This window comes from Hyperolius riggenbachi, chromosome 6, assembly GCF_040937935.1.
Source record: "Hyperolius riggenbachi isolate aHypRig1 chromosome 6, aHypRig1.pri, whole genome shotgun sequence".
In the NCBI taxonomy this organism is placed as follows: domain Eukaryota; kingdom Metazoa; phylum Chordata; class Amphibia; order Anura; family Hyperoliidae; genus Hyperolius; species Hyperolius riggenbachi.
Genome location: NC_090651.1, coordinates 82,669,885 through 82,692,158, shown reverse-complemented (window position 1 = coordinate 82,692,158; position 22,274 = coordinate 82,669,885). Strand labels below are relative to the sequence as shown.

Sequence of the window (22,274 nt, the reverse complement as noted above, 5' to 3'; positions counted from 1 at the left end):
TAGATAGGTAGCTGCCCTCCAATATAGGTTAGATTGGTAGCTGCCCCCCAGTATAGGTTAGATAGGTAGCTGCCCCCCAGTATAGGTTAGAATAGGTAGGTGCCCCCCAAGTATAGTTTAGATTAGGTAGCTGCCCCCCAGTGTAGGTTAGGTAGGTAGGTAGGTTGCCCCCCCCCCCCATAATGGAGGGGGGAGCCGCACCCGCGGAGAGGGCGGCCCAACCTCTCCCTCCCTTCCTCTCCCCGGGCCGCCCTCCATGCTCCCCCCTCAAATGCAGAGTAATGCGCAGGGAAGCGCTGTAAATAGCTACTCACCTCCCTGGTTCCAATCGCCGATCACTCACTTGCCGCCGGTCTCCTCTCTGCATAGCCGGGTATACACATGCTGCTTCCTGCCAAACGGCTATGCAGAGAGGAGACCAGCGGCTAGTGAGTGTACAGCGATTGGAACCAGGGAGGTGAGTAGCTATTTACAGTGCTTCCCTGCGCATTACTCTGCATCTGAGGGGGGAGCACGGAGGGCGGCCCGGGGAGAGGAAGGGTGGGAGAGGTCGGGCTGCCCTCCCCGTGACTGCGGCTCCCCCCTCCATTACAGCGCCCTCCTCCCAATAGCGCTCAGAGCGGCCGCACGGCTGCACGGCCCCTAGAAACGGGCCTGATTTTACATACAGTGCTGGAGGGGAGGCACAGCGTAAAATCTGCAGTGGGGCCTATGGTTCTGTAGATAGGCCACATATTAAAGCGGTATCGTTACCATAAAAATCAAATTTCAACAGCAACTGGTCTGAGTGTATTAAGTGATAAAGATGCTATTCCTGCATTCAAAACTTTCCAAACTTTTTCTGCTGTTATGGTTTGGAGTTATCACATACCTTAGGAGCACTGGCTCTTTAGTAGTCGGTGCCAAAGAATTGCATGCTGGGGGTTCTTTTTATCTATAATCTATTCCTCCTCTTCCCTTTATTTCCTTGCCTGCTGCTTATCTGAAACCTAATCCCCTATTCACTTGTGTTTACAAACAAGGCTGAGGCGACTCGGCGATTGGAGGAGACAAGGAAAAAAATAAAGGGCAGAAATGACATCACGAGTTAGCCTAAACTGTGGGCAAAAGACATGGCCCCCACCAGGAACAGAATTCTCGTCATTTACTTTATATAACATTCACTGAAATCAAAACGTGGACAGTATAATACATGTGTTATGCAAGTAGCTCAAGTATTTATCTACTTATATATGTGTTTTTTTTCCCTGGCATAGTATGGCTGATCGTACTGCTTTAAGCAGAGTGCCACTTTAATAACATGATGATCATCAATAATTTGCCTTTATCCCCTTAAGATTCCAAGACATGAATTTCACATCCTAATTAGACCCCTGTACATTCCCGGACGTGAAAATCACATCCTGCAGTTAAAAGGCCGCCGCGTGCACATGAGCTCTCCCGTCGGTCCCGCGCATGTTTGTGTTCGTGTGCATTCATTTAACTGTGAATGAATGTTACCACTAACAGCACTTATTCATGAAACTAAGAAAAAAAAAAGTATTAAAGTGACAGTGTCCCCATTAAATAATAAAATGTTTCTCTTCCCTCCGCAAGTAAAATATTAACTCCTACCTAACTAATTAACCCCTTGTGTCTCCTATACTTAGCCCTAGTATTAGCGGACACCTATAATGGCTGCCGCCAGTAGCGATCGCACGCAATCGATAGGGCGTCAGCTCCGGGACCCAACACTGTACATATGCATTGCTGTGCTGTTCCCTGCAATGTAGCTGTACAGCACTGAGGTCACCAAACTGTGCGCCGTAGCGTTTGGATTCAATCACTGCAAACACACAAGCTGCCTATAATGGTATGCCACATTCGCAACTGGTGATGAAATATGTCATGTAGGGTATCAATTTAACTGGAAAACGAAAAGTAACCTATTTTGAGATGTTTTATAACTGTGGCACTTATCATGTAAAATTTGTGAAGGATGAAATATGAAAAAATGTGTATTTTCTGCCCTTAAGTCTATTTTTTCCATATCAAATGCCCGTAAAAACTACATGTGTATGACTTTGATGGCATAAGTAATCAAAAAGTTATTGATGTATCAATAGTGACAGCTGAAATGACAAAATTGTCAGGAATCTTGAAGGGGAAAAAAACTCGGAATGCGAAGTGGTTTAATAATGGTAAAGTAACAATCTCAGAAATGTAGTGATTCTGTATAGAAGTAGCCATCATTTAAGCCGATAAACCTTTTTTTTTTTTATAAAAGTGGGGATCTGAAAGTATTTTACAGAAATGCAACACTTTACTGATGAACAATCTGTGGGGCATATGCACTAAATTGTGGTAAATTGTAGTGGGCAGTTAGGGCACAGCAATTTTATCACTATTTGTGCCAGTTACATAGGGGCATGTGCACAAAAGTACTGTAATGTTGCCATGCACAGGTAGCTCACACCAATTGTACCCTTACAGTAACAAGATGACCCACAACCGCACGACCCGCAAGGATTGTTAGAGTACACTGATACTTGTCGCTGTCCTCTCAATCCCCTCAGTTCTCTCTCAATGTGGCCCAATAAAGGCCACAACTGGCCCAGTTGTGGATCACTATGCATTTGCAGTCCCAGCCACGCATGCCCACCGATCACACTACTCTTAACGGGTGCATGATCAAGGGTGTGCATCCAGGACCACGCATGAGCATTTGCCCACAATCTGGCTGGATCATGGACTCCACTGCCAAAGAACAGAGGGGATCTGGAGGACTGCGTTCGAGCAGACAAACTACAGGGGGCTGGAGGAAGCACGAGGCCCGAGTATGAATCCTTATGCTCATGTTCTATTCATCTGAGGTTTTCTTTGAACACAGTCGAAAGTTTAGCGTGGAAAAAGGCCCCCTGAGCCAGTAGCTTTTTCGTGTGTAACCACATCTTCTCAGGACTTCAAGCTGCTACTCTAACAATGCAAACGTTGGTTGAAATGCGCAAAGTGAACAATGTGCACTATGGAGCTGTCTGAAGTTCCGGTAGCATGCCAATTTTACCACAAGTTATTGAATAAATGTTTGCCATTAAGAGAGCTGTAGTCACTGACGGGTTAATTCAAATAAAACTTAAGCAAAAAAGAGAAAAACAAAGAGTGGCCTTTTCCACCAATTAGATCGTAGCTTTCATGCCCTAACGTGCCCCAGAGAAGCGACCTCTGGAGACGGCTGCTGCGGACAAGACCTCTTCCTTTTGTCCTAGTTCTGATAAGCTCATTGTACTGCTTCCTTTTCATTATTAATTGACACTGGGACAAGCTAGACGTGGGTGGCTGATCATTATACAAACCATTTCACCCACAGAAGGGTATTATTGCTACCTTTCACAGGGATGCTTTGCAATTCACTTCAGTAGACGAGTTCGCCGCAGGCTATTTTAAATGACCGCTTTATTGTGTTCTGTCTTCATTTCAGAAAAGAGATGTTAAAAAAAAAATGAACAAAAAATACTTTGAAAATGACTGCCTGTGGGCTTCATCCTCAGATTCAGTGTCTTAAAATAGTAAAAAAAATGCCATGTTTGTCTACTGTGAATATAATTTCCAAAAAAATGAACGCTTGTGTTAACTACAGCAACTGTGAGCTAATCATGAAATGGATGAGGAGCGAGTGGAGATAATTAGGATGTATTGCTAACACCTGTAATGCGGATACTTCCCACTCTCCTTGTGAGAACACAGGCAGCCGCTGCAGGAGGGCTAATTAAAACTCTATAAAGTAAAACTCCAGTCAAACTCTTTCTTTTAGTTCTAGACAGTGCAGGGAAGGCTGGAAACCCTCTTGCTTTTATTATTGCTGCCTCTGTCCCTGTTTTATAGATTTCCTTCAACTAGTTGGCTGTTCTAAGGGAATCTGGCAGCAGAGCAGGAATTAAGGGAATACCTGAGGAGCTATGGGGCCCAGAGCAAGTTTTACACTGCATCTCCTAAAAGAGTGCTATTACTTCCATTAGGGACTTGGTCTCCCCTCGTTTAGTGGAGTTGCCATAGGGGAGCAGGGGTTTTCTAACTCTGAACCGCACATGTGCAGGACTGTCACGGCGGTGTGAGGACGCGTAGCGGCGGGTGTGATGATGTGGAGCGATCTCATCCAGGAAGCGTACGGCAGACCTTCAACCCTAAAGTCGCTGGTAACGGAGCCACCAGCGGGACCAGGAGAGGAGCCAGGAGGACGCTGGGGGGACCTCGCGGCCTTCGGTGGGCTGGAGGAGGCCCCAGGTAAGTACCAATTTCATTTTTATTGACTGCTCAGGGTACTTTTAACTGTATCTTACTTAACAGGATGGGCACTCAGGGGGGGGGCACGGTGATTCCCAGGGGAGGCCAGTGCCCCAGCGTGCCCCAGTGTAGCACCGCCCATGGTCCCATTTCTCCTAAAACCAATTTTGCTCTCAAGTTGTTTATAGTACATTACAAGTGATATGGATCACCAAAACCTGCCAAGTTCAAACTACTGCCACAGTGTCAGAGGTGTATGTAAGAAGGGTAACAGTTTGATAATAATTACCACTACTCAAAGCACATATAGAGGTAGACTGGTTATTGTGGTGGAGCCACCCGATGTATCTATGGTTAATTCATAGCTAAAAACTATATACCAGTATATATATCTGTGGGCAGCACGGTGGCGTAGTGGTTAGCGCTCTCGCCTTGCAACCGGGTCCCCGGTTCGAATCACAGTCAGGTCAACATCTGCAAGGAGTTTGTACAGTGATGTGAAAAACTATTTGCCCCCTTCCTGATTTCTTATTCTTTTGCATGTTTGTCACACTTAAATGTTTCTGCTCATCAAAAACCGTTAACTATTAGTCAAAGATAACATAATTGAACACAAAATGCAGTTTTAAATGATGGTTTTTATTATTTAGTGAGAAAAAAAACTCCAAATCTACATGGCCCTGTGTGAAAAAGTGATTGCCCCTCTTGTTAAAAAATAACTGTGGTTTATCACACCTGAGTTCAATTTCTGTAGTCACCCCCAGGCCTGATTACTGCCACACCTGTTTCAATCAAGAAATCACTTAACGAGACACTGAAGTGAAAAAAAATATATGATATAATGAATTGGTTGTGTATTATGAATAATTACTAGAAGATTAGCAGCAAAGAAAATATTCTCACATTTTTATTTTTAGGTATATAGTGTTTTTTCTAACATTGCATCATTCTCTAATATGTGCAGATTACACAACACTCAGCATTCAAAATGATTCTTTCAGAGCAGTCTGGGAACTAATGACCTCTCCTCTGGAAGAGAAAAAGTAAATAGTTCACTATCAGTTGATATAATAAAAGTCAGAAAACAGCCCTCTCCACGACTTTGAAAGTCGTAGAGCTTAATGGCTTTTTTTGCATAGAGATAACAACTGGAGTTTCTTAACTCTCCCTGTACTGGAAACAATTAGACTGATGTATCTGATCCTAATGTTTTATTTCTTAGCTGTACTACACATACAAATCATAATATCATAATTTTTTTTTCGCTTCAGTGTCTCTTTAAATAGGAGCTATCTGACACAGAGAAGTAGACCAAAAGCACCTCCAAAGCTAGACATCATGCCAAGATCCAAAGAAATTCAGGAACAAATGAGAACAAAAGTAATTGAGATCTATCAGTCTGGTAAAGGTACAATGGTTAATTTGCATATATTCAGCAGTGATGCTCTGGGAGACATCTCAAGCTCACCCCAACCTGAATTATCGCAAATTCTTTCTGTTTTAAGAAAGCAAACTTTTGGGGTTTTTTTGGTAAAGGTTATAAAGCCATTTCTAAAGCTTTGGGACTCCAGTGAACCACAGCGAGAGCCATTATCCATAAATGGCAAAAACATGGAACAGTGATAAACCTTCCCAGGAGTGGCTGGCCGACCAAAATTACCCCAAGAGCGCAGAGAAGACTCATCCGAGAGGCCACAAAAGACCCCAGGACAACATCTAAAGAACTGCAGGCCTCACTTGCCTCAATTAGGGTCAGTGTTCACGACTACACCATAAGAAAGAGACTGGGCAAAAACGGCCTGCATGGCAGATATCCAAGGCGCAAACCACTTTTAAGCAAAAAGAAAATTAAGGCTCGTCTCAATTTTGCTAAAAAACATCTCAATGATTGCCAAGACTTTTGGGAAAATACTTTGTAGACCGACGAGACAAAAGTTGAACTTTTTGGAAGGTGCGTGTCCCATTACATCTGGCGTAGAAGTAACACAGCATTTCAGCAAAAGAACATCATATCAACAGTAAAATATGGTGGTGGTAGTGTGATGGTCTGGGGTTGTTTTGCTGCTTCAGGACCTGGAAGGCTTGCTGTGATAGATGGAACCATGAATTCTACTTTCTACCAAAAAATCTTGAAGGAGAATGTCCGGCCATCTGTTCGTCAACTCAAGCTGAAGCGATCTTGGGTGCTGCAGCAGGACAATGACCCAAAACACACCAGCAAATCCACCTCTGAATGGCTGAAGAAAAACAAAATGAAGACTTTGGTGTGGCTTAGTCAAAGTCCTGACCTGAATCCTATTGAGATGTTGTGGCATGACCTTAAAAAGACGGTTCACGCTAGAAAACCCTCAAATAAAGCTGAATTACAACAATTCTGCAAAGATGAGTGGGCCAAAATTCCTCCAGAGCGCTGTAAAAGACTTGTTGCAAGTCATCGCAAACGCTTGATTGCAGTTGTTGCTGCTAAGGGGGGCCCAACCAGTTATTAGGTTCAGGGGGCAATTTCTTTTTCACACAGGGCCATGTAGGTTTTGAGTTTTTTTTCTCACTAAATAATAAAAACCATCATTTAAAACTGCATTTTGTGTTCAATTATGTTATCTTTGACTAATAGTAAACGGTTTTTGATGAACAGAAACATTTAAGTGTGACAAACATGCAAAAGAATAAGAAATCAGGAAAGGGGCAAATAGTTTTTCACATCACTGTATGTTCTCCCCGTGTCTGTGTGGGTTTCCTCCATGCAATCCGGTTTCCTCCCACATTCCAAAAACATACAGATAAGTTAATTGTCTTCCTCCTAAATTGGCCCTAGACTATGATACATGCACTACATGATACATACATAAACATAGGACTACGGTAGGGACTAGATTGTGAGCTCCTCTGAGGGACAGTTAGTGGCAATACAATATACTCTGTACAGCGCTGCATAATATGTCGGCGCTATATAAATACTTAAAATAAATAAAGGTATAAGGAAGCAATCGCTTACCTCTATATACAATATGACACCAGTATACTAGAAAAAGATGTTATTCCACACAAAAAGATCTTTTTCTGTTGAATAAAATCTTTTTCCAGTATACTGTTGTCATATTGCCTTATTCGCCTAGAGAGGTAAGCTATTGCTTCTTTATACCTTTATGGATATACTGTACTGTGTATTGTTTTTATCTATGAACCAACCATAGATACACCGGGTGCCTACACCACAGTAACCAGTCTAGTTTAGACCTCCAGAGGAGGTTTTTATGGCTTTACAGTTGTTATCTATGAAGTCTTCCAGGAGAGTGACCATTCAGCATCCAGATTCTCCTGTACAACGGAGGACGGTTATTTCTCCCACATGCTTACATGGTGGTTGCAAGGATTGCAACCTGCCTTTGTGAAAGAATAGTGAAAGAATAACGGTCATGTGCTGTTCACTAAAGTGGGGGACGGCCGCACGCAGATGTCCACACAAAAGCTAGCTAAGGTGCCGAGGGCCTCATAGATCAGCGTAGCTAGGGAGAGGGAGATGAGGAAGGTAGGAACATACCACCATTCAACGTACCACTATCTCATCCTTATAGGGAGGGAACGTTTTCAAAAAACCGGCAGCTACTTTTGCTATCCCCCACAAGAGAATGAGCTGATCTGCATGTCAGTTGTTAAAGCAGCTCTCCAGCCTGCAAGCTAAAATCTAGCAGCCTTCCTGTAAAAGAAAGTCATAGTTGCCTGCGCTGTCTTGTCCCTCAAAGCCGTCCTGAATCACCTGACTTCTGGGGTGTGGCCTTTTATGTTTACTGGAGTAAAATTCTTTGCGTTTTTCTCCAAGTAGGGAGGTAAGGTGGGGCAATACGCTGGAAGTTGGGTGATTCGTAAGTCGGGACGGGTTCGAGGGAGACAGCAGACCAGGTAACTATAACTTTCTTTTACAGGAAGGCTGGAGATCCACTTTAACTAGACAAGCGATGGGATGCTCACTGACTGAATTTTTTTTTTTTTTTTTGCTGTTGTTTTTCTTCCACCACATGCTGCTTGTTTTGACTATTTCTATCAATTAAAAAAAAAGCCTAATTCACTTTATCCTTTATACTTTAAATCCAATTTGACTGTTGTGTACATTACAGTGGTGGAGAGAGAAGCCAGTCAGAGACCATAACATTCATGGACAGTTGTGTTTAGAGAATGCCTGGTTTACACCCAGGGGCGTGGCAATAGGGGTTGCAGCGGTTGTGACCGTAGCGGGGCCCTTGGGCCAGTGGGGCCCCGAATGGCCCTCCCTCAACTGCAGTATTAGCTCTCTATTGGTCCTGTGCTCATAATAATCACTTCTATAAAGACTTTGAACAGTGGTAATCATTAACAAGCTATTTCCCATCCCCTTCTTGCACCTCTGACACTCTAGTTGCCATTGGCAGTTTTTGGTGTGCCGTATCAATTGTTATGTATAGAGTACTTGAGGGGCCCCATTGTAAAAATTGTATAGCGGCTCGCAGCTCCTTAGCTACGTTACTGTTTACCAGGGGCGTAGCAATAGGGGGTGCAGAGGTAGCGACCGCATCGGGGCCCTTGGGCCAGAGGGGCCCCAAAAGGGTCCACCCTCTATCACAATATTAGCTCTCTATTGGTCCTGTGCTCATAATAAACACTTCTATAGATGCTTTGAATAGTAGTAATCATTAACAAACTGTTCCCCATCCCCTTCTTGCAACTCTGACACTGGGGTTGTCCTTGGCAGGTTTTGGTGCGCCATATCAATTGTTATGTATAGAGTGATTGGGGGCCCCAATCTAAAACCTGCACCGGGGCCCAGAGCTCCTTAGCTACGCCACTGCTGTTTACACTTCATTATAGGTTGGTTTCAGCCTTGAAGTGGAAGCCATATAACCCTTTTCTGAGGCTGGAGTTGCACTTTAAAGATACGAAGCTGCAAGGCACATTCAGATGCAGCACAACATCAATTTAGGGAGTGAATTCAATGACTCCAGCAGATTTCTGTTTTGTATCAATAATGGTTCTTGACACGAATTGGGTAGGCTAGTTTATTTGTGGAATTTTTATTACTACAGATAAAAGAAGAATTTTATGGCAAATAATGCTAAATCTCTCAGCTCGGAAAGGGATTTAATGTGAATGTCTAAGAGATTTATTCAGCAATACAAATATCTTTGATTCACTCTGTATCACTCGGTACAGCTCTGTTTTACTGGTGCAAAGCGCCATCTTGTGGTACACTTCCTTACAGCAGTTGGACAGTATGGTTTTATTCAGCATAGTCCACCCTAGTAAGCACTGCTTTTTGTATTTAGCAGTCATTAGGCAGGGAAGAGGGATCATTTGAAATGGAGCTCAAAGTAAGTATATAGCTGTGGTGGAGAGGTCACTCATGGAGCTACATGGGCTTCTGCATAAAGTTAATCAGCCACTGAACCACCAAGAAGAGAAGATCATGAATACCAGAGGGGATAGGAGGATTTTATGGAGAGGCATAACAATGCCTGAACACAGGAGGATATAGCGATATAGTGGGTATCAAGGCCAGATTTACCATAAGGCACTGTAGGCACATGCCTATAGGTGCCCCGATGATGGAAAGGCGTTTCACTCCTTTCCCTGAGTGCCTCTCTCTCTCCTTTTCCATGCAGAGTCCTGATGAGAGTGTAAATGAGAGGTTTCCCATCCTGCTTGGGACATTCCACTGGTGAGAACTCCCTTCATTCAGCTACCTAATACTTGGAACCACCTTAATAGCTACTTAATATTGATGGTACTTCTGGCTACCTAATAATAAGGGGCACCTGTAGATAACTATGATGGCCAAGGGAAGTAAGGGAGGACAGACGGCACACTTGCAGTATGGTTCAGCAGGTGCTTGTAGGTTCATGGAGGGCAAAGTGTAAGGTGCCAGGACATCTGTGCCTATAGGCTTCTGTGAGGTAAATCTGGGCCTGGTGGGTATCATAAAGTTTTAATTATTACCCGGAAGTTATTTTGGTATTTTGATGACATTTTGTCAGTGTTATCATTGGTCCCTGAGTGCATGATGCTGAGAAAATCGGCTCCTTGAATCCTTTATTTCTTTTACAGATTGTGCCAGAAGTGACTAAAGTGTGAGATGGAAAACATTGAGGCTTGCAGCATGAGAAAGTTCCTGCATAAGGCAGGATAATGAGCATCTATGCAAAAAGGGCACCAAAGAAAAAAGGGCCCTAAAAAAATTAGATTTTTTTTGTCTCCACAGATATTAGACAACCCTAATCTCACACTGAACCATCCCTCTACAGATGCCTCACTTTAACCACCAACCCCCACGGCTAACCTTAACCACCAACTCCCAAACGGCTAGCCTAACCTCCCCCCTCCATGGCTAACTTTAACCTCCCTAATATACAGGAAAATCTAAAAATGTTACTTTTTTGGGTGCTCAAATTTCCCTTTAAAGTTGATATTGGAATGGGCCCAAACTTCCACCGGTAACGGGCACCCAACCATGAACCTCGCCTAAGCATGTGCTACAGGTGAAATACATTGTTTACCCATTTATGACATTGTCAGTGGCAATCCGGCCATTTGAATGTATAAGCTGTTGCTCATGTTTTGTCTCTGCCACTTTTGTAAGTTACAAAAATGAAAGCATGTCTACCAAAGGGAAAGAAAATACAACCCTTTTAAAGACCTACTCATACCTCAGCAATGGAAACGCACTCTTTAGTACAGTATAGTCCTGGTTATTCGTAACTTAACTAACCAGAAGTCTCAACCAACCAGCACAAATTGCTGCATTACTCAAGGTGGTAAAGGCCAATTTCTTAGGCAGTTTGTGGTCTCTGCTGTGCTTAAAGAGACACTGAAGCAAAATATTTTTTTTATTATATAATGAATTGGTTGTGTAGTACAGCTAAGAAATAAAACATTAGGAGCAGAGACATAAGTCTAATATTGTTTCCAGTACAGGAAGAGTTAAGAAACTCCAGTTGTTATCTATGCAAAAGAGCCACTGAGCTCCACGAACTCTGTCTTCTGAAGCTAATCATCTCAAGTGTTTCTAACTGTAATGTGGTTTTTTTTTGTCCTGCAGAGGACAGTTCAAAAGTTCACTAGCCTGCTCTGTGAAATCATTTAGAATGCTGAGTAGTGTTTAACCACTTTACCCCCGCCCGTACGAATTTCTCCGTACCTTCCGCGCTCCTGCCGCTGCCCGCACTCCCGCACGCTCTAGCGTGCACTCCCGCTCGTAAACACGCCGCTCGCCCAGAGACCAATGAACGGCAAAATCCATTCCCGTTTGTTGATCTAAGCCCGCAATGATCCGCTGCTTGTCCGATAAGCAGCGCGATCATTGTGACAAAAAAAAAAAAAACTTTACCAGCTTCCTAGTACTTCCTCCAAGCATCCGGAAGGACGCTTGGAGGTGGCATTAAACAAAACGTTACTGTTGCCATCTTGTGGCCAAATAGTAAAACTACACCCTAAAGCATTTTTCACATTCAAATACATTACTTATACATAAAAAATTAACTCATTACCTCCCACACTCCCCAATATTTTTTTTTTTTTTTGTAATTAAAAAAAAATAAAAAATTTACAATATAAAAAAATACATAAATAGTTACCTTAGGGACTGAACTTTTTAAATATTTATGTCAGAAGGGTACAACACTGTTACTTTATAAACCATGGGCTTGTAATTAGGGATGGGCGCAAAACTGAAAAAATTGCACCTTTATTTCCAAATAAAATATTGGCGCCAAACATTGTGATAGGGACATAATTTAAACGGTTTTATAACCGGGACAAATGGGCAAATACATTTCATGGGTTTTAATTACAGTAGCATGCATTATTTAAAAACTATAATGGCCGAAAACTGAAAAATAATGATTTTTTTCCCCACATTTTTCCTATTTTCCCATTAAAACATATTTAAAATAAAATAATTCTTGGCATAATGTCCCACCTAAAGAAAGCCTAATTGGTGGGGGGAAAAAACAAGATATAGTTCATTTAATTGTGATAAGTAATGATAAAGTTATAGATGAATGAATGGAAGGAGCGCTGAAAGGTGAAAATTGCTCTGGTGCTCAAGGGGTAAAACCCCTCAGTGGTGAAGTGGTTAAACTGCAAATATTAGAGAATTATGCAATTTTATAATAAAAAAAACTGTAAAGCTGAAAATAAAAATATGAGAATATTTTCTTTGCTACGAATTTTCTAGTAATTATCCGTACTACACAACCAAGTCATTATATCATTTTTTTTTTTTTTGCTTCAGTGTCTCTTTAAAGACTGGGTTTCACAGCTCACTCATGGTTAATAAACTTCCAATTACTATATTTTAACATTCAATACAGAGTTCATAGTATGTACTGTATATAAAATGAGGTATACAGTAGTACTGTAGTGGCTAGGCCTGCTATTTTTAACATTGAGTTGCAAGCAACCAAAAAGTACACTTATCTGGCATCAGCAGACCCCTGTTGGTCCTAAATAGTTGAGACTCTACTATAATTGGATCACAATAAAGCCTACCCTTTGTAAGTTCAGAACTGGTGTCTAGCACAGGGCCACTTGTCTGGAAAGGACACCAAGGCCTTGGGCGGCAGCCAGAGGCATACCTATGGTATTCAGCGCCCTGGGGACAAAGACAATTTTTGCGCCCCACCACCTGGACAAAATGAGCGTTGGCATGCATCAGAATGTGGGCCTGGTTATGGGTGGAGACAGATGGACAAATGCTGTTTAGATAGCCACATGTGTCCCTTTCCCACATAGATAGCCAGATGTGCCCCTTTATATAGCCAGATGTGCCCCCTTCCTCCTGTTTATATAGCCAGAATTGCCCCCCTTCCTCCCGTTTATATAGACAGATGTGCCTGCTTTTTCTGCTGCTATAATGTATCTGCTCTCCTCTGCAGAGGGAGGGAGAGAAGCAGGGGCACTTTGGGCAGCCAGCAAACTGCCTCTCACGTGTGGGGGGTACAGCAGCATTTGTGCTGAGCCCCCTCACAGTTCTGCACCGGGGGACTTATGTCCCCACCTTGCCCACCCATAGCTGGACGAAGAGGCTGCAAATGGAATACAGTGGTTGCAAATAAGGAGCAACATTTGGAAATAGGGAGCTGCTGCCCAAGGGACCTGTATAGAACTGAAGGAGGCATGAATGAGGGGGCAGCACAAGGAATAGGAGAGAGGTGCAGCACATGGAAGAGAAGCTGCAAGAAAGTTGAACTGAGGGTGGAAAAAGTATAAATCTGGCCTTGGTCTAGCATGAACAAAAGTGCTGCATCACTTAACTACTGTTTATCTGGTCGCACCAACAAGACCTTGCTGAGGACACAGGAGGCTGAAACTGGTACATGAAGAATATCAATCCCCTTACCAATGCAGGACGTTCCTGGCCCAAGCGGTGATGAATGGAAGTGTAGTCCTTAGCTGTGCCAAAAAAACTGGGCTCTTGACCAGCCTATGTATTGTGCTAATGAAATATGCAAATATGTCCAGTTTATGCTCAGCAAAGTAAAATAAGAAAGAAATAAGAAATTGGACAATGGTGGGATTAATCTGTTGAGAGCGCCAGAACGGACATCTAATAAGTCACATTCTTTGGTGTTCATTGCAGCAGAAAGGTAATTGTGAAAATGCCCTCTGCTGTTCTCCAGTATCTTCATCGTAGGTAGATGGGAGTACATATTATTTGGGCGCTGGGCAGTTTGGCGCAGGGGGAGCCGAATGACAGCTCTCCCTGCTGCCACTAAACTTCCTGGCGGCGTTAAATACTATTCCCCCTCTGAGTTGTCGCAACACAGAGGGAGATGTAATTCGGGGTCTGGCAACCACTGGAGCCCCGAATTACAGCTATGCAGGGCATGGCATTGCTGCTATGATGGCACCCAGCATTAACCTGCTTCGGTAGCTGGTACTATAGTCTCTGTGTTCTGCATAGTTCACCTCCTGTCTACTCACACCATATATCTCCAACTACCTACAATGCCAAGACCTGTGCCTGTTTGGTTTGTTTATTCAGTTGTACCTGTACTACAAGTAGATCCGCCCATCACTTAGAGTTTTGGTAGACCTCACCCTCCTAGAATACACTTTATAGATACAGGAATATAAACTACCTGCTCCTCCGCAGCATCCTTCATAATTGTCCTTCATCGCAGTCATCTCTAATTCCAGAGCTTGCAGCCTAGCCAAGAGGTCTTTTAATAGGGAGTTCCTCTCACAGTCTCCGGCAGGGTTCTGGAGACGAAGTTGATGCCGGAATACAAGATTATTTTTATCAGATTGCACAGTTGATAGTTGCTCGTCGTCCCCAGGAGCGCTGTAGACATGGGTAATGGTGAGTCCTTGCTCGCTGCTGCATTCTCCAATTTCAACGGGGATGACAGCTGCAGTGGTCAGAAGGTGGCAGGGACAACAAAGGAGGAGGAACCGAACCAGAACTCCCCAGAAGAGCTCCATTCTGGGACTGTGCAGAGATCTCTGTGGATTAAAACAAAAAAAAAGAACAAAAACACAAACTACATTAGTTGTGTAGTAATTTTGGATGTCATTTTCAGGAAGCTTCGGTGTCACATTACCATGCAAGATCTATAACTCTGCCTTGCGGTGGATAGTTTATTGCATAGTGCAGTCAACATCTTCAGTTGAGAAGTTCAAAGAAATCACTTATAGGATAAAAACACGTTATGCCTCGGTTACCAAAGACTATTATTAGCAACAAATTAAATCCTCAGCCCTATTGTTCTTTCTACACACCTGAAATTGTCTGGTTCCTATAAACAGTGATGGCCAGTTTACTTGGCCCATCATTCTGAACATTGTTTATGTATGTGAGTGTAGAATATTCCCTTCAGGTCTGTGGTGCCCAGAAGAGGATCAAGATGAAATGGAGCCCTAGGCAAGATGGCACTTTTTGTCCACCACCTGGCTTTTTTAGTTAGATTTGGTGTGAGCTATCATCCAACAGGCCCCTTGACTCTATCTTTAGGTCCTAGGCAGCTGCATAGAATTGCCTCCTGAGGGGGGGGGGGGGGGGCAGCCACCTTATTCTACATACAATGAATTAGAAAATGAGTTAAATAAGCTGAAGGAAATTTCAATTGGCTGTGCCCTTGATGACGACTCCAAAGGTGCAGGAAAAAAAATATATTGTACAAACTTATACTTAGATGCTGCATTTGACTATATGCATTAAGTACAATTTCAATTGACACATGCTTATTATTGTCTTTCTTTAGCTGCTACTGATGATCAATTATCATTGAAAGGAAGGGGTGTTCTAGGCTGGTGGCATGGCCCTCCATGTTTTCAACTCTTGTTCCATTCTAACGGGGTGGAGGCGAAGGTCTAGGATCAGCAAAGGCTGTGCAGGCCAAGCTGTCTTCTACTGGCAGGAAGCTCGTTTTCAGGTTCTCTGATTAATGTGTTCATTAGAGGCTGTAGTACTTCTTATATTGTTGGCACTCTGAGGTTAAAAGGTTTTACTTTAATGCATTTCTGATTTCAGTTAAACTCTTTGACATTGTTGGCCATAAATCTACATGGAAATTTGAGTAATGTACATTCATAGTGTCGTGTTGTTGGACATTAGCCTGAAGCCTGTGGCTGATTGAAAGAGAAGAGAGGAGAAGGAACAGGTAGTAAAAGGCTGCAGGTCGGGTCAGGTGACTCAATGTGTACCCAATTCAATTTTAAAAACCTTGGTTCATATAAACCATCAGCCTGCATCACACACGCTTTACCATCTGTTTCAAATGCTACATTAATGTTTGCAACTCCAAGACCTTTTATCATTAAAAAAAATGAGAACAGAGGAGGGATAGGTTGTTTTTTTTACTCTGCCTAGGAGGCAATCAGACATTTTTGCTGACCTCAGATAGGAGACTTTTGTTAACTTAGGCTCAGTTCACATTAGGTCCACTGGCCTGCATTTAGATGCAACAGGCAGCCAAAGGTCAAAGCTGACAATGATTTTCTATGGGACAGGTCACATGTATCTGTTTGTACCATTTTTAACAAAACCAAACCAATACCAGTTTGGTTCTTCACAGTGGGTACTCTGCAAATAGGGGCTTGAATCCTCCACCTACCCTTCAAAAGCACATTTGTCAATAACATGAGGCTCATTCTAATCGTCAGTGCTCAAGATAATGTGGATAATGGAGAGGGGCTGATTGGGAAATCTGGAAGCCCTCTTCAATAAGGGCGTCACATGATATCCATCCCCTCCCATAGGAAATTAATATAAAGGTACACTGGCGCTGGTTATGCATCCTCATAAATGGTTAAAACATGCACATCACCATTGGGAAGGAGCCCCAGCAAAAGTATCTTTGGATTTGTGTTCTGAACCAATGAGACCCCCAGTAGGGGATGCTTCCTATTGGTCCAGATCAATGGACTAATAGGAAGCCCCAGCAGGAAATTTAAGGATTATTTTGCTGGGAATCCCATCCCAGATGTATTAAAGACTCTAGGATCACAATGCTTAGGATAGCTCATGATTTGAATTACAGCAGGGGACATTAACCCTCCTGGCGGTATGAAAAATTCCGCCAGGAGGCAGCGTGGCAGTTTTTTTTAGTTTATTTTTTTTTTTAAATCATGTAGCGAGCCCAGGGCTCGCTACATGATAGCCGCTGTTTAGCGGCATCCCCTCGCCCTCTTCGATCGCCTTCGGCGACCTCCGATCAGGAAATCCCGTTCGATGAACGGGATTTCCTGGAGGGCTTCCCCCGTCGCCATGGTGACGGGGCGGGATGACGTCAGCAACGTCGTGACGTCATTGGGAGTCCCGATCCACCCCTCGCCGCTGCCTGGCACTGATTGGCCAGGCAGTGCACGGGGTCTGGGGGGGGCCCGCGCGCCGCAACGGATAGCGGCGATCGGGCGCAGGCCGGTGGCGATCAGTGTGCTGGCGCAGCTAGCAAAGTGCTAGCTGCGTCCAGCAAAAAAAAAATTAAGAAAATCGGCCCAGTAGGGCCGGAGAAAACCTCCTGCGCGGCTTACCGTTACCTTACTACGTTCGGGGTTACCGCCAGGAAGGTTAATAAAAAATAAAAAAAACATTTATTTTTTCTAGCAAGTGTTATATCTTTTAATAAAGGACTTTGGGGTTGATGCACTATAAAATATAGCGTGCCTTATCAGAGTTAGCATACCGTATCAGAATTAATGTGCCTTATCAGAGTAGCATAGCGAGCACTATGAACTTATGCCTGCTAACGGGCAATGGCAATGATGAGAGCTCCACTCGTCCTGCCCTGAGCCCCTGCAGGTCCAATCGCTTTAAAGGACATTATCCCCACACTTTGATTGGCCCAATAGGCTGCCTGTCACTTGACAGGCAGCCTATTGGGCCAATCAAAGTGCGGGGATGATGTCCTTTAAAGTGATAGACACACAGGGGCTCAGGGCAGGACGAGTGGAGCCCTCGTCATTGCCAATTAGCAGGCATAAGTTCATAGCGCTCGCTATGCTACTCTGATAAGGCACATTAATTCTGATACGGCATGCTAACTCTGATAAGGCATGTTAACTCTTATAACACATGTTAAATCTGATGAGGCACACTATTTGTTATAGTGAATCAAGCCCTTTATGTTTTACTGTTTTATGTTTACTTTTAACTGCTTGTGGGAATAGGTACTTTTACCCCTGTCCTTGTTCTGTTAGGAAGTGTTGGAGATTTCATCTCACTAAGTAGCAAACAAACCACTGCGCTTCGTGCCTCCACTCACAATCCAAGAACGGAGTGGAAAACCCTGTAAAACACAATTTAAAGTTTGCACACAGTGCTAAGTATTGCTGTAGTTACTCCACACACAGCACCCAGTGCTGCACTCCTGAGGGCAGTGCCACCACCACAGGAAGGATAAAAGCAAGGGTCACCCCTTTGTGCATCCACTCACCGGAAGCGCCTCTTGTATCACTGCATATAAAAGGTTGGTCAGCCAAGGAAAACCCTCCACTCCGGCGGTACAAGCTAAAAGTTAAGGGCCTGTTTCCAATACACGCGGATTCTGGATGCAGAAAAACTGACTCCAATGAATGCCTATGGGCCTGATTCCACTAAAAGCGACTTTTCTGATGCAGATTTCCCTTAGAGAGAACCCGAGGTGTGTTTAAAGAATGTTATCTGCATACAGAGGCTGGATCTGCCTATACAGCCAAGCCTCTGTTGCTATCCCAAACCCCACTAAGGTCCCCCTGCACTCTGCAATCCCTCATAAATCACAGCCATGCTATGAGGCTGTGTTTACATCTGTAGTGTCAGTCTCAGCTGCTCCCCCGCCTCCTGCATAGCTCTGGTCCCTGCCCCCATCCCTTCCCTCCAATCAGCAGGGACTGAAGGGATGCAGGCGGGGACTGGAGTTCTGCAGGAGGCGGGGAGAGCAGCAGACTGACACTATAGAGATAAACACAGCCAGCTCTGACAAGCTTTTTGTCAGCAGCATGGCTGTGATTTATGAGGGATTGCAGCAGAGTGCAGGGGGACCTTAGGGGGGTTTGGGATAGCAACAGAGGCTGGGCTGTATAGGCAGATCCAGCCTCTGTATGCAGATAATATTCTTCAAACCCACCTCAAGTTCTCTTTAGGCATTCATTGGAGTCAGTTTTCTGCATTCAGAATCCGCATGTAGTGGAAATAGGCCCTTATTGTAAAAGCGTAGGGGACTACTAGGACAAGCATGCGCTCTGGCAGCGGAACACAGAGCAGCACGTCTCCTTCGGTTCACCCTGCTTCCTTATCTGATGTCGGTGCGCACCTGTGTCTCCCATTGGGCGGAGTCAGAGGTACGCACTGAAGTCAGATGAGGAAGCAGGGTGAACTGAAGGAGACGTGACGCCAGCGATCAGCAAAGCGCTGCTGCTAATGTATCCCTATGGAGACATTCTCACTGCAGTGTTCGTGATTTTAAAAAATCGCAACTGCAGTGCATGCAGCGCTTTAGGGACGATTGCATTGTGATTCTCGTTCTATTGAATGGGAATCACAAACGCAAATTTAGGTAAACCCGCAATATTTTGTACGTCAAATCGTGAACGCAATTGCGATATGCTTCAAATGTGAACCGCCCTTAGCCTTCCTATACAATACCAGCCTTCATTGGTTAATAAGGTTTGAGGCACACTTTTTTTATTTTATTCTTTAAATGTAAAAAAATAAATACTAAACTTACTTGCACAAGCGACATAACTTTCACATAGCACAATATTTACATACAATGCTAGTAATACAGTAGTTGTGTTTTAATAGGGCCTGTTCTGTTTCGAATTCCCGCTTTATGTGTGAGGCATACTCCAGAAGACCCAGTCTGTATAGCAGTATGACTCCACACTGATTTTAGAAACCTCCACAGGCAGTTTACTCGATGAAATAATGACTCCAAGTATAATCTGTAGTATCTTTACTGGCGTTGAAAGCATACAAAGATGTTTTTTAGAGCATATTCATAGGTAAAAATATGATGCGACTACAAGCACAGCAGGATATCCTCACTAACTGAACTCAACTGTTGCAGAAACATCTAGACAAGGCTGTTGAGCAGGGAGTTACAGTTGGGAAATGCTAAATAACTAAATCTTGCAGGGGGACTGGAATATACTAATACAAAGAATATAAATAATGTTAAATAACATTAAAGGAGGCTGTTGTGACAGCACACTCCCCGCTTGGTATCGGTAGATACCACTATATATAATACAATTTAACATTGAAAACTATAAGTATAATTAAGACTTGTAGAGAAGAGAGAAAACATAAAACATAAACATTAATTCTTGAATGCAGATCTTTGAAGAATCTTCCATCACTGGAGAAAGGATGTAACTCAGTAGACTTGAAGGCATATCAGGCTGTTCCCTTGGATCGAGTAGATAAGACATCTTCATTTGAAGGCAGGAGTAAGACTGTCTCCGTGATGGGTCTACACAAAGTCTTAACACTACTATTTCTTGCTGTCTTCACTTTCACCTTGCGAACCTTTCCATCATCGCTAGTGATTGCCTTTATAAAGTGATCATTCATATCGGGTTTGTTCTTCAGAATTTTTTTAAGTGAAGTTAGCCTAGAAATAACTTGTTTCTTGTTATTTGGAAGCCTAATTCTTGGTGAACGAAACGGTAAAGGAGCTACCCAACTGTTAGTTTCATCCTTGAAGAATTCATTATTCAAGATGTTTATGAACTCTTTATCCTCAATGGAAGGAACTGTCTTATTGTCATCACGAGTTATTTGGAATATAGTGTCACCAAAGTCTTGATGAGAACTGTTCTTACAACTGATTTTCTTTTGTACATCGCATGAAGTCTTTAAACTGAAACTCTCCTGAACTTGAAAGTTAAAAGGATGTTTAAGTGAATGAAAGGTGCATTCAGATTCTCTGATGCTGGTCTTGCATGAGAACACATCATAAGACTCTTGAAATGTATTTAAGCAAACATCTCCTATTATGACCCATCCAAAATCTAATTTCTGTGCATAAGGGGCATCATTTGGTCCATTGCATTGTTGTCGCACCTTATGGACTCTTGGGATATCTCTGCCTAAAAGAAGGAGAATCTTTGCATCATCATCAAGCGGTGGAATGTAACTGGCTATGTGTTTCATATGAGGATGATAAAGAGCCGCTTCTGGTGTAGGGATCTCTTCTCGATTGTTTGGCAACTGATCACATTCGATAAGTGTTGGAAGTGGAAATTCTGTGTTTCCATACTCAGATGCTACCACAAAACCATGTGCTCTTCTTCCAGATACCTTAACCAGGCCTGAGCAAGTTTGTAAAGTATAGGGCCAGGTTTCTCCTTGAATATTGAACACGTTGAAGAATTCTAGACTTGCTAATGAACGGTTGCTCTGGTCGTCAAGGATAGCATACATCTTCACTGCGCTCTGTGGTCGTCCTTCTGGATATACCTTGACCAGACATATTTTACTGCATGACTTTCTGTGGAATCCTTCTTCACATACCTCAATACATTTTGTGGATACAGATGCTGTCATTTCCTCAGTACTCTCCCCGCCATAACTTGGTGTGGTCTTTGAGTCTTGAGCAGTTTGAAGCACTTCTTTGGGAGAACTAGGATGATAAGCCGTTATGTGTTTATCACTGTTGCAGTCAAAACATTTGACAGGAACTTTACAGTCTTTAGCAAAGTGGTCTGTAGATGCACAACATCTATAACAAATATCGTGTTCTCTGAGGAAAGATTTGCGCTCTTCAAAGGGCATTTGTTTAAACACACGACAATTTCTAAGAGGGTGTGGCTTGTTATGAATAGAACATTGATACCTAGGATCATTTTCCTTGACTTGCTGTGATTTAAAATCAGAGTCTTGAGAACTTGAGAAGATTCCAGTATTCTTGACATAGATAGAGTTCCGTGAGTCCTTAAACTTGCCTTGAGTATCGCAATTTAAAGGTGTTGAAGGAAGAACTGTAGTATCAAAAAATAAAAAGCTTGGGTCATTCTTTACAGTAGCTATGTCTCTAATGAATTTGGAGAAAAAAGAAAAAGGTGGAAAGGATACTTTATATTCCTGTTTATATTTAGATCCTTTCTTTGCCCATTCACTCTGAATATTCGGTGGCAACTTCTGTACAATTGGGTTTACACCATGAGCTGTATCCAAGTAGACAAGACCTGGAAGGTATGGGTCTGCCTTGGCTCTTTCTACTTCAAGAAGAAGGTCGCTTAGTTCTTGAAACTGGTGGTTGTCCTTGTTAGACAGTTTTGGGAAGTTTCGAAGTCTCTTGAATAAAGCAAGCTCAATAGCTTCAGAACATCCATAAACTCTCTCTAATCTCTCCCAAACTATGTTAAGACCCGTTGCTGGATCATCGCAATGAACAGATTTCAGTCTTTTAACTTGTTCTGATGACTGCGGTCCCAACCATTTGATAAGTAGGTCAAGTTCTCCTATAGGTTCAATCTCCAGGTTCTGGATTATAGTCTTGAATGTAGCTCGCCAACCTCTGTAGTTTTCTGGTTGATCATCAAATTTCGTTAGTCCAGAG

At 43.1% G+C, this 22,274-nt stretch overlaps 1 protein-coding gene across 2 annotated transcripts in view; it reads right to left on the bottom strand.

Moving 5' to 3' along the window:
* Positions 1-22,274, bottom strand: part of LOC137520976 (tenascin-N-like) — a 132,896-nt gene that overhangs the window by 84,727 nt on the left and 25,895 nt on the right. The window contains exons 1-2 of one of the 2 annotated variants that reach the window (XM_068239619.1): positions 19,437-19,561; positions 14,370-14,733 (exon numbers count right to left, since the gene is read on the bottom strand). In XM_068239619.1, the coding sequence (XP_068095720.1) occupies positions 14,370-14,733; positions 19,437-19,451 (379 nt within the window). In that variant the 5' untranslated portion in view covers positions 19,452-19,561. Of the gene's footprint in view, positions 1-14,369; positions 14,734-19,436; positions 19,562-22,274 lie in introns of those variants that run through there. The other variant, XM_068239620.1, reaches the window with a different exon arrangement.